The sequence below is a fragment of the Halichoerus grypus genome, chromosome 2 (genome assembly GCF_964656455.1).
Source record: "Halichoerus grypus chromosome 2, mHalGry1.hap1.1, whole genome shotgun sequence".
Taxonomy (NCBI): Eukaryota; Metazoa; Chordata; class Mammalia; order Carnivora; family Phocidae; genus Halichoerus; species Halichoerus grypus.
This window is the reverse complement of record NC_135713.1, coordinates 153,955,278-153,967,597: the sequence shown is the minus strand read 5'-3', so window position 1 is coordinate 153,967,597 and position 12,320 is coordinate 153,955,278. Positions and strand designations below refer to the sequence as shown.

General features: G+C 53.8%; 1 protein-coding gene across 14 annotated transcripts in view; it reads left to right on the top strand.

Moving 5' to 3' along the window:
* Positions 1 to 12,320, top strand: part of GAS7 (growth arrest specific 7) — a 200,569-nt gene that overhangs the window by 177,890 nt on the left and 10,359 nt on the right. For all 14 annotated transcript variants that reach the window (XM_036100095.2, XM_036100084.2, XM_036100086.2 and 11 more), the window contains 4 exons: positions 660 to 734; positions 4,471 to 4,549; positions 8,776 to 8,904; positions 9,664 to 9,787. In XM_036100095.2, the coding sequence (XP_035955988.1) occupies positions 660 to 734; positions 4,471 to 4,549; positions 8,776 to 8,904; positions 9,664 to 9,787 (407 nt within the window). The remainder of the gene's footprint in view (positions 1 to 659; positions 735 to 4,470; positions 4,550 to 8,775; positions 8,905 to 9,663; positions 9,788 to 12,320) is intronic.

Below are 12,320 nucleotides of genomic sequence, written 5' to 3'. Positions count from 1 at the left end.
ACTGGAACAAGATGTGCCAGATAATACAGAACACTCCTCCAGAGGGTTGCCTGGAAAGTGTGTCAAGGGCCCGTCTGCTGGAAGCAAAATCCAAGGCCACTTCCCTCTCTAGGGAAATGGAATCAGCCCCAGCTCTGGGCACTGCCTGGTTTCCATGGAAATACTTGTCCCTGCTGGCTTGATAGTTGGAGGCATGGGGAGGGGGGAGGGAGGCTGGGAGGCCGCAGGGGGAGGGGTTTTTCCTGCTTCCCAGGGGCTGTCACCACGTCGGAGGGTCTAGGCCCCAAGTGCTGGGGCTGGAAGGGAGGCAGCCCCGGGTGTCCCGGTGGTCCATCATGAGTTACGTCTTGATCTAAAGGCCTCCCGTGTGTCCAGCCCTGGGCTAGGAGCCGTGTGAATGAGAGCACTTCTTCCCGGCCCGGGAGACAGGTGGAAATACCCCTTTACAGGTGAACAGACAGAGATTCACATAAGTTCGTCCAGCCAACGAAGGTTTTTTAAGCACCTGCTGTGTGTTGGGTGCATAGACAAGGGCCTCGACCTCTCAGAGCGTGTGGTCTAGTGGGTTCCTTTTCCGCGGTCAGTAAGCGCTAGGACTGCAGGTCAGACCCACGGCCTGGCGCTGGAGAGCTGACGTGTGGGGTTTTGTCCCTTTGCAGGATAAAGATCGAAGAGGAATACGCGAAAAACCTAGCTAAGCTCTCTCAGAACTCCTTGGCTGCTCAGGAGGAAGGGTGAGTGCGGAGGACGGTGACGGAAATGGGGAGAAACCACAGATGGGAAAGAGGGGGGGGTTCCTCCTCACCGATCCCTGATCGCTGCCATGGTCCACTGAAATGGGGAAGTTCTGCATAGGCCCGGCTCCAAGTGGGCAATTCCACATTATTTTCTCTGTAGTGACCAAGGGCCTCCCACCCCCTCTGCCCTGTGCCCTGGTAGCTAGACACTGGCCCCCAGACACTCACCCAGTGCCCCTCTCTCTGGGAGCAGGCTGGTGAGGCACTGGGTGGGAGAGGATTCTGGACCCAGGCCCTTGTTTAGAATCCTCTCCCATGGGCCCGAAGCCCAGGCTCCCCTCCCTCTCCAGCTGCTGCCTTGGGTCGAGCCTGGGCTGGGGGAGGCTCAGCGCCACCCTCCCAACCACAGAGGGGTCCCTAGTGGTGGAAGACTTAAGGCTTCTCTGCTCATCTCTTGACAAAGACTTGCAGCCTGCTGTGGGAATGTAAAATGGTGCCTCGGAACGCTAACCAGTATTACCGAACGACCCAGCAATTCCGCGCGTAGGTTTAGACCCAGAAGAATTGAAAACAGATACTCAGACAAATAAATGTGCCCACATGTTCATAACAGCACGATCCGTGATACCCAAAACATGCAAACAACCCAAATGTCCATCAAGGGACGGATGGATGAACAAATTGTGTCCATCTGCACTGGATATATGGATATGTGATGGAATATTATTTTGCCACAAGAAGGAATCCGGTCCTGATCCGGGCTACCATGTGGATGAACCTCAGAAATATTATCCTAAGTGAAAAAAGTGGGATGAAAAGATTGCACTTGATAGGATTCCATTTATATGAAATGTTGCAGATAGGCAAACCCACGGAGGCAGAATGAGGTGGGTGGTTGGCCAGGGGAGCGGGCAATGGAGGGTAACAGCTTCCTGGGTTTGGGGTTTCCTTTTTGGGGTGCGTATTCATCTGCTTGGGCTGCTGTAACAGAATCCCATAGACTGGGCGGCTTCAACAACACGAATATAATTTATCCTGGTTCTGGAGGCTGGGAGGTCCAAGATCACAGTGCCGGCGGGGTTGGGGTCTGGCAAGAGCGCTCCTCTTGATTTGTAGGTGGCCGCCTTCTCCCTATGGTCTTCCCTCGATCTGGAGAGAGAGCAGACTCTCTGGAGTCTCTTCTTAAAAGGACATGAATCCTACTGGATCAGGGCCTCACCCCATTTGACCACATTTGACCTTAATTACTTCCTTAGAGGCCCCATCTCCAAATAACAGCCACACTGGGGTGGGGGGCTTAGGGCTTCAACATGTAACTTTGGGGGGGACACAACCATATGAATTTGGGGTGGGGGGCTTAGGGCTTCCACATGCGAATTTGGGAAGGACACATCATATGAATTTGGCGTGGGGGCTTAGGGCTTCAACATATGAATTTGGGGGGCCGCACTAGGGTGCGGGGCTTAGGGCTTCCAGGTATGAATTTGGGGGGGTCCATAACGGGAATACAGATGTTTTGGACCAGGATAGAGGTGGTGGTTGCACAATATGGTGAATGTACTAAACGCCGTGGGATTGTCCTCTTTAAAACAGTTAATTTTACATAACCTGAATTTTGCCTCCCATCATAAAGACGACCAGACTCGGGAGGGGAGAGTTGAAAGGTCCCCCGAGGTCTTCTCCCCAGTGCCTCCCTCCCTCCGGGGCAGGCCATGTTGGAACCCCTCCTGCAAGGGGAAATGAGCCCCGAGGACGGTGGACGTCCTGTCGTGGGTGGTTGTGGTCGTCGGAGGGCGGCGACGTTAAGTCCAAATCCCCCCGCGCGGCTTGAAGCCTTCAGGGGACGAGCCATGCCAGCGCAGGGTGGCTTTGATTCAGGCCTCTCTGCGTGGGCTCGCCGTGCAGCCAAGAGGCCGCCCCTCTGTGGTTTGCCACTGACCCGGTGGCCCCTTTCTGCCCTGCACACTAGGCCCCAAGACAGGGGTAGGAAGTGGGGGACACGGCTGGGGGAGGTCACCCCTCCGCCCTGGCATGGAGGCTTTCCTGGATATCCCCCCGCCCTGCAAACGCAGTGCTGCTCTCGGGTCTTCCGGCTTCCACCTCCTCGGCCTGGGCTGCTGCCAGGGACACTGCATCCTGCCAAGAGGCTCAGCATATGCTCCCAGCTGCACGAGCCAGGCCTGCGCCACCACGCTGTATACACACATGCACTTACAAACCCGGGCAGCCCAGCACACGGTCGCCTCGCGTGCATGGACGCTGTGCCCCTGTGACACGGTCGTGAACGCGCACCCCGTCGCGGCTGCATGCACACACTCCTCCCAGCAGGCTCCCTTGGGGTGTGTGAACGCATGGGGTACCCCCCCTGACATGCAGCAGTGCTGTTTTGCATTTGCACACAGCTTTGGACCTTAGCGGGGTGCACCTTGCAGTTCTCAAGCGCAGTGCTAGAGCCTAGAACCTTGGGGCACCCCGGGAAGATGCTGGTGGCAGGGGGCGGGGCATCGGGCGCTGCGCCCAAATTCCATTCTGGAGGGTATGTGCACTGCTTATTTATTCCATCTTCCATTTCTCTCGCCTGTGTGGAAAGGAAATGGGATTTGGGCCCTTTTGGGCCCTTTTTTCGTTGGTAATGGTGACGTGGTGTGCGTTTCGATTTGGCATGCCTCAGACTGCGTATTGCGATGGAAATATATCTCAGGTTTTATTTCTTTCATTAACCTCTCGCCAGATGAAAAAAATCTGTCTTCAAGTGAGAGAATTTCTAAATTGCTTTTTTTCCCCTAAGTTGCTTTTTTTTTTTTCTAAATTGCTTTTTTTTTTTTCCTTAAATTCCAGGGGTCCTGGAGTTCTGGGGTCGGGGGAGCGGGGGCGGACCGGGGAGTGTGCTCGCTCAGAAGCACCCATCGGAGTGTTTGGAACGGGGTCCGCCCACCTGTGAATGCCCAGCCTGGGGGCAGGGCCTTGGACCTTGTCCTGAGCGTGACCCTGGGCTCCCTCCTTCCCCACAGCGGCACCCAGGTGACATTCTCAGGCCACTAAAGCTGCCTGGGGCCGGTTACTGACCATGCGCCCTGCTGACCGTAGCCTCATGGACTCAGCACCACCCCGGGCCTTTTTGGCTTCCAAGCTCTGGATCGTAAGCTCGTGTGTAGCTTGGCTGCAGGGACAGATCTTCTCTGTTGGCCTTTTTTCGAGTTCCCCACTCCTCCTGGGCCTGCTTTTGCGTGGCACCCGCTCTCACTGTAGATCTGTGATCCATCTTGAGATAATCCACTTGTATGGCGTCAGATTAGGGTCAAGGGTTCTTTCTTTTCCCCTGCGGGTAAACTGACCATTCGTTGAGAAGACCATCCTCCGTCCCCCACGGAGGTGCTTGGCAGCGGGCAGGGCTATGTGGCACTTTCTGTTTGCGAAGGGCTTCTCCCTGAAAAGGTGGCTGGCCTTCTTCCTTGATAGACCAGCAAGCCCTTGCACTGCCCACCTATGAACAGGGATGGATGCCCGGAAGCATGGGGACAGTAACAGGCAGGTGTCCGGGCCCGCCCTGCAACTGCATCCCACCTTCCTCTCGCATCTCCCCCGGTTCTCTGAGTTTCCGGATGTTTCCCCAGCCTCTGCTACCACCGGCCCCCTCAGCTCGGTTTGGGATGGCTCACGTGGAGACCCGCCATACCCCCGGGAAGGGGCCGAGATCTCCTTTCTGGGTCTGACGTTCTCCCTCGTGTTGCAGCTCCCTGGGAGAAGCGTGGGCCCAGGTGAAGAAGAGCCTCGCGGATGAGGCAGAAGTCCATCTCAAGTTCTCCGCCAAGGTAAGCCGGCCCTGCGGCCTCTCTGGGTTGGCTCTGCGCAGCCGTGTGCCTCTGAGTGGCTCGCGGTGGTCTCTCCGGTGTGTCCCGTCGGCCTCTTTCCGTGGTCCGTGGTGTAGATTTCCAGTGTGGGAAAGAGAGCCTCAGGAGGTGTAAATGTCCATCAGCCACTCGGAGAATCGTAAAAGGTTCATAAGTGCTAGTAGTTATAAGTTTTTATTACCTTTGTTTTTAATACAATTTTACTAAGTGTAGATCATTGCATTTTTAACACTGGCCATCTTTAACAACCAGCTCACAAAATTCCTACAAATTTAGCATTCGGCTCTTCCGAGCCGCCCCGGCACACATCTATGAGGTGAGAGTGGGTAGTACCTCTCAGTCCCTTAGGGGACCCCCACTCTCCTTCGCTGGAGGACCTTGCGGGCATGTTCTATTTCTTCATGCTCTCTGGAGAGGCTAGACTGTGCCACAGGGAGGATCTGTTGGTTTGGTTTGGTTTGTGACCTTGAGGACAGTGCGGTTTCTGTCCTGTTCACTCTGCCCTTAGTACTCAGGGCAGTGTCTGGGGCACAGTAGATGCTCAATAAATATTTTCCAAAGTAATAAATGAACATGGACAACTGACTAGCTCCTTCCGACACCCCCGTCTTTTTAAGCCTACTTTTTCTCAGGATTTCTCCGTGTTTCCAAATGACCCTCTCTTCCCCACTCCCCAGCTCGTATCTCCAAATTCCATCTCAGGCTCTCACCTACTCTTCAGGGGGAGAAAATAAACCTAGTGTCTAAATGAAATAATTTATACTAAAGTGTGCATGACTGATAGGGCTACCTTTTAAAGGAAGAGAGACCCCTTGAGAGTAGCACCATTCTCGGGGACCTTTGTCTCCTGGGGTCCACACTCTCCCCACTGTCCCCAGTCAGACACAGCAGTCCGACAGGGCACTTGGGCAAAGCACTTAAACTCTGAGCCCCCGTTTTGAAATTGGAGGGCACCCTGCCTCCTTAACTACCGTAGGAAGGTAGCATCTCCTAAAGGCGGCTGCTCTTCCCTGACTCCCACACTCCGAGCTCATGGTTCCATCTGTTCTCCAGAGCTTTCCTCATCGGAATCGCCGTTCTGGGTTTTGGGGTCCCCATGGGATGTGTGCTGTTGGAGGACAGGAATCCAGCTTTGTACACATCTCACCACCCCACCCCGTGATGGTCCCCCCCTGCACACAGAGGGCAGAATGAAGGGCCCAAATGATTGGGACCCATGAAGCGGCTCTATAAAGATCTGGGGTGGGAGGAAGAAACAGTGCTGTTAGAAGCTCCCCACTTCTGAAGGATGTTAATGCCCCAAGATTGGGTTGACTGATGACTCAGCCATGAGTGAGACTTTCAGGGCTCACAGCAGGACCCTAACCCAGCCACTGAGCACTTTGCGGGAAACTTGCCGGTCGGGCGTGGGGAGGGGGCTCCACGAGGCATTTTTTTCCTGCCTTGTGCAAAGCAGTGAGTTATTTTCAAGCCGCCGATCGGACAGTGTTCCCTTCAGGCCTCCCTTCTCGTGTCCTGACCCCGAGGGCTCTGCACTCTTTGGAGGCAGAAGCCTCCACTGATGGGGGAGAGGGACAGGGGAGGCTGCCCGTGTGCAGTAGAGCTGAGTCTTCAACCTCTGAAAGGTCACCTGCTGGGTCCCCACGAACCCTGGTGGCACCTGCTGCTCATCAGCAGGACCCTCCGGTTTGATTGTTTCCAGGGTACTCAGCAGGTGCAGCTCAGGTCCCACCAGTGAAGGGCTCCATCCCACAGGGTGTCCGTTGCAAGTAGTGGGTTCTGAGGTTACCCACACTTCTGTCTGATGTAGCTGCAAATAAGGAGCTCCCACGACACTCTCCTTCCGTTTGATAATTTGCTGAATGGCTCACAGAACTTAGGAAGACTTGTACTTAGATTTACCAGTTTATTCTACATTAAAGGACATCATTAAGGATACAGATGAACAGCCGGATGAAGGGGTACATAGGGCGAGGTCCAGAAGAGTCTTGAGCGCAAGAGCTGCTGTCCCCGTGGAGTTGGGGTGCTCACCAACCCAAAAGCTCTCCAAACCCGATAATTTATAGATTTTTGTAGATTTTCATCACGTAGGCATGATTACTTATTAGCTCAATCTCCAGGTCCCCTTCCCTCCCCAGGGGGTGGAGGAGAGGCGGAAAGTTTCAAGCTTCTAATCATGACTTGGACTTTTTGGTGACCAGCCCCCATCCTGAAATTCTCCGGGAGACCACCAAGGTCACCTCATTAGAACAAAAGATGCTCCCGTCATCCAGGATATGCCAAGGGATTTAGGAGTTCTGTGTCAGGGACCAGGGTCAGAGACCAAATATTGGCACAAAAGATGCTCCTAGGCCCCCTACCACTTGGGAGATTACAATGTTTTCTGGAGTTCTGGCCAGGAGCCGGGGACAAAGGCCAAAATACGTATTTGTTGTATCAGGGTCTCCCAGTGTGTAAGCGTTCTAGAAGGTTCTGTGCAGGGAATAACTCCTTTGCCTTGGTTTTATCAACCATCTTGACAGTCAGCGTCTGCATTTCACAAATGAGCCTCACAGAGAGGCTCCATCACAGCTCATGGTCATGTAGCCTCAGGCTTTTGCTCCAGAGGAAGCAAAGGGCAAGACTCAGTCAATTGGCAGTTTGCCCCCCAGACTTCTCTCTGGGCAGACTAGTGGCCTTTAAAGCACAGAGGGCTTCACCATGCAGCTGATGGGGGGGGACTTGTGACAAATGTTCGATGAGAACTTCTGATGCCCCCAGCCTGTCCGTCCGTGTTGGTGGCCTTAGGGAACGAGAGTAGCAGCCGTGGGAGGACAGTGATTCCTTGAGGGCGAAGGGGCGCCGAGGATTTATTCATCTGCTGTGGATCACATGGCTCTGTATCCCTGAAACCCATTTTAGCATCTGCTTCCAGAGGGCTCGTTGAAATTCCACTCTGAATGTTGCGTGTCGGGGGTGAGAGCTCCTTAAGAAATGCAATTTCGTCGGGGCAGTCTTTCAGGCTTTGCTCGTCTCCTGGTTCCAGCCACTGTTCATGGCGACAGGCTGTTAAAGAAATAAGATTGCTGTATGCAAAGGAAGTGAGACCTGGCTTCAGCTGGGGAAGGGAAAATAGAAAATTTCTTTCTGATGGAAGAGAAGTCTCATCATGCAGGAGAGGCCATTCATGCAGACGGAAGATCTTAGGGAGACAGTGGGAGTCAAGAGACGTGAGTTTTGTACCGGTGCTCTTTCCCTAACAAGCTTTGTGACCTGGGGCGAGTCTTAGCATCTCTCGGCTTCCTTTTTTTTTCATGTGTGAAGTGAAGAGTTTGGACCAGATCAGTGGCTTGAAGCTTCTTTGGCTGGGACCCCCGGTTTTGTTTTCCGTGGGCAGCCAGAACACGCAGGTGCCCGCACCCACATAGCCACGTACAGATACGTACATGCATTGCCAAGACAAATGTTTCCCGAAGCTGCCCTTGTCCTTCTACTTAAAATGCACTCTGGTGCTCTCTATTTCTCATCCAAAAGGTGGTCCTGACCCTACACTGACGCTAAGCTGATTTCACTACTCTCGGACCCGCTCAGGAGGTCACGAGGACAAGCGTCCGGGAAGCCTTCTGTCCCTGGGCAAAGATGCTCAGCCATTAAGAACAAGTAGAAAAAGACACCCAGCCAGTGTTCTTAAAGAAACAATTAGTCTTGGGGCGCCTGGGTGGCTCAGTCTTTAAGCATCTGCCTTTGACTCAGGTCGTGATCCCAGGGTCCTAGTGGCTCAGTCTTTGTCTGCCTTTGGCTCAGGTCATGATCTCAGCATCCTGGGATCGAGCCCCGCATAGGGCTCCCTGCTCAGCGGGAAGCCTGCTTCTCCCTCTCCCACTCCCCCTGCTTGTGTTCCCTCTCTCGTTGTCTGTCTCTGTCAAATAAATAAAATAAATTCTTTTTTTTTTAAGATTTTATTTATTTATTCATGAGAGAGAGAGAGAGAGAGAGAGAGAGAGGCAGAGCCTCCTGGGGTCTAGCCAGCTAAGGTGACCCCCCAGCCCGAGACCTGAAGTGTGGCCCCTGTGTCTTCCCTCCTGTCGGCTGGGCCAGGCCTCTGCCCCCGGCCCCATGCTCACCCGTGGAGTGGGGGGCAGTGCCCCTCCCTCCTCTCGCCGCCGATGCCCCGGGATCCTGAGCGTGTCCCCCCCCCCCCCCAATAGCTGCACAGCGAGGTGGAGAAGCCCCTGATGAACTTCCGAGAAAACTTCAAGAAGGACATGAAGAAGTGTGACCACCACATCGCGGACCTCCGCAAGCAGCTGGTCAGCCGCTACGCCGCAGTGGAGAAGGTGAGGGGCCCGGGAGGCCGGGCCTGCTGGCACGGGGTGGGCTGGGCCCCAGCAGGGCTCCGGTGCCAGGGCAGAGGCCTCTGTCCCCATGTGGCGGGGTTGGGCTGGGGAGGGGGGGCGTGCCAGCCTCCAGCCCACACCAGAAGACCCCCGGCCCCCCAGCTCCCCAGCCCCGGCCCTGGCCTCCCAGCCCGGGCCCCGGCCCCCCAGCCCTGGCCCCCCAGCCCCAGCCCTGGCCCCGGCCAAAGGGCAGGTAGCAGCTCCTTCCCCAGGGCACTCGGGTCACTGCTAGAGGGCTGGTGGGAGATAGAGTGGGGCCCCCTCAGGCGCAGGAGATGAGGTATACCACGCTTCTGTGGGTTCTGTGGGCTGTCCCGCCGGCCCGTGTGCTGGTCCACACGTGGCCCTTGATCCGGGCCCCTCTGGGCAGATTCCCTCCTGACGGAGTCACCCCCCTGCCAGAGGCCTGGGAGGTCCGACCTGGCTGGGAGCTGTTGCTGACCCCAGAGCCGTGGGGAGGGGTGCAGGACGGGGGGCGCGTAGAGCACCTGGCCCGCTGCTGCCACCGGAGGGCCCCTCTGGCCCCGGAATGGGGTGGCTGGTGCCGCCATCCGCTCAGCACTGCTGGGGAAAAAGATCCACGAACACGGGGAGAAGAGAGGCCTCTTACCCAGCAAAGGGGAGGCCGTACCACGTAACCCGCGGGGCCCTCCCGGCTTGGAGCCCCGTGAGCAGCTTCCCTGTGTCGTTGGACCCCAGGCCCGGAAGGCCCTCACGGAACGGCAGAGAGACCTGGAGATGAAGACCCAGCAGCTGGAGATCAAGCTGAGCAACAAGACGGAGGAGGACATCAAGAAGGCGCGGAGGAAGTCCACGCAGGCTGGTCAGTGTGGCCATGGGCGCCCTGCCTCTCTCCTCCTCACCCGGGCCTTGGAGGCACAGAACGGGGAGGGCTGTGAGGTGGGGTGCCCGGGGAGGTGCATCCCAAGGACCGGGCTGGAGTGGGGGGCTGTGGTGCTGTGTCCAGGCCCTACTGGGGGGCGGTGGGGGGGCGCTGCCCTGGACCTCGGGTCAGGAGGTGGACAAACTCCTCCACGTGCCCAGGACTCAGGGCTCTGTCCCTGCGAGGAGCCCGTAGGAGAAGTTCAGGCCCCACCTGCCGACCCAGCGGTGCCACCTCCCCAGCAAATGCTGCTCCCAGGGCTGGCCTCTGGTGATCCGGGGCCCCTGCCCCCCACCCCCCCAGAGTCCGACATTTTGTTCCGTGAAAGAATCAGATTTCAGATTCTCTCACAAAGATTTTCCCCCAGTGAGTCGGTTTCTGCTTCCACCTTGTGGTGAAAATTAGCTGATGCACAAGGTGGGGGAGAAAGGCCTGAACCAGTACAAAAACAGCCCCTATTTCTTCAGAAAGTCCCAAGTTGAAGGGCACGCTATTTATTGCTTTCTGAGAAGGGATTAAAGCGTGTGCTCTCATTAGGCTTTGGATCAGGTGGTCTCCCGAGTCCTTCTCACCTGAATTTCTGGTGAACCTGGCACAGTTAAACTCGTTACAGAACAAAAGAGCCACCGTCTGGACGTGACGATACAGTGGTATAGAAATAGTCACAAAACACAAACACAACATTTGATTGAAAGACCTTATAATGCATGGTGATAACCAGATCCAGCAATAGAAGGCATAATACACTTACCCGGGGACTGGGAGGGCAAACCCAGGACGGGTAGAGCCTATTTATTTTAGTTCAATTTATTTATTTTAAAAATAAAGTTATATTGCTGCTTGGCAAAAGAAAATTGTAACCAGCACGTGAGAATATAAAATTTGATTGACTAGATCATAATCGCCATCAAATTTCGTAGTGTTTGAATTCTTAAAAATGTTTCTTAATATTTAAATGTATACACATTAGATCATCTTCTATTTTATGTCCTGAATTTATATTTTTACTGATAGATCTTCGAGATAGCTCTGATCCGTCACCTAGACGTTTATTTACCCATCTGTTGCCGCGCATAAGACTTTTTAAATGGTTGAATGGCGTCCACGTGTGCGATTGGACCCGAATTTATTTCACAATCCCCCTGATTGACTTTTTGTTGGACTTTGAGATTGTCGGTGGGTGTTCAGTGATGTTGGCACTGTAACCATGTGTATGTGAGGCTCAGTCCGCGGGGAGAGAGAACGTAGATGTGAGTTTCTGGGTCCAAGCGTTGTGTTGGTTTGGATAGCTGGTTCCAAACTGCTCTCCAGAGAGGCGTGCCCACCAGGGGCACATAAGGATGCCCGTTCCCTAAACTCTGGTCAGCACTGCGTGAGATCAGACTTCGACATCCTAGCTATCTGGTGAGAAACACTATTTTGTTGGCAATTTACGTTTCTTTTTTGAGTGAATTTGAGCTTTTTAAAAATAGACTTCTGTATGTCATCTGTGACTTCTTTCTGTGAACTGATGAACTCCTGTCCTCTCCCCTGGTTTCTCTTATTCTGATGGATTGATGAGCAAGGATTAATTATATGTCAGGAAAATTAACCTTCTGTGGTTTGAATTGCAAATATTTTTCCTAGGTTGCCGTTTATCATTTAACTTTTTTTTCGTTATATTTCTTTCTTTTCTCTCTCTCTGGCCTGTTTTCTTCTTGAGTTTTTTTGTAGAATCCTCTCTTCCCCTTCCAAGTTCTGGGTTTTGTGACTGACTTAGAAAGACTTTTCCTTTCTCGATATATATTTTTAAATCCCTTTTTTCTTTGGCCCCAGGTTTAAGAAATAAATACATACATATTTGACCCACCAGGTGTTTATTTGAACTCACACCACCGCTTTTTACCATGTTCCTCAAGTTCTGACTTTTTTTGTGTTTTCATTTCTCTCGTGTTCTAGATATTTTTCTATTCTGTTTCTTTCACATTCTAGATAATCTTGCTATTTGCAGTTTCTAGCCAATTTCAGCCAAATTCAGAAGAATGTTACATTTTCACCAGCTAGAGCTCTACCACCTTTGCTTTCTGGTCTTGCTGTTTGTGTCTCAGTTTGTTGCGTGGTCATCAGATAATACGGTCTCTTATCCCTACCGTTTGGAATTATGTTGTGATGGAAGTGACTCGTCCTTGTCCTTGGATCTAACCGTGAAAAATTCTCCCTTTCCGAAACCCTTTCGTGTGTCGGGCGCCCGGCCCCGTGCCTCAGAGCATCCACGTCCAAGCCCCCGGTCCTCCTGCAGGGGGGTATTTCTGTACCTTTCAGGGGTGAGGAAGCAGATGAATGACAGATGGTGACAGACAGGGGTCAGACAGTCCCGGAGCGCTGGGGCCCAGAATTCCACTGTCTCTTGTTCCAAAGACACTGCTTGTCCCCATGTTGCTGGATGGCCCGTTACCCAGAAGATGCCCGCTCTTTTTCCCTCGCTCTGTCCCTC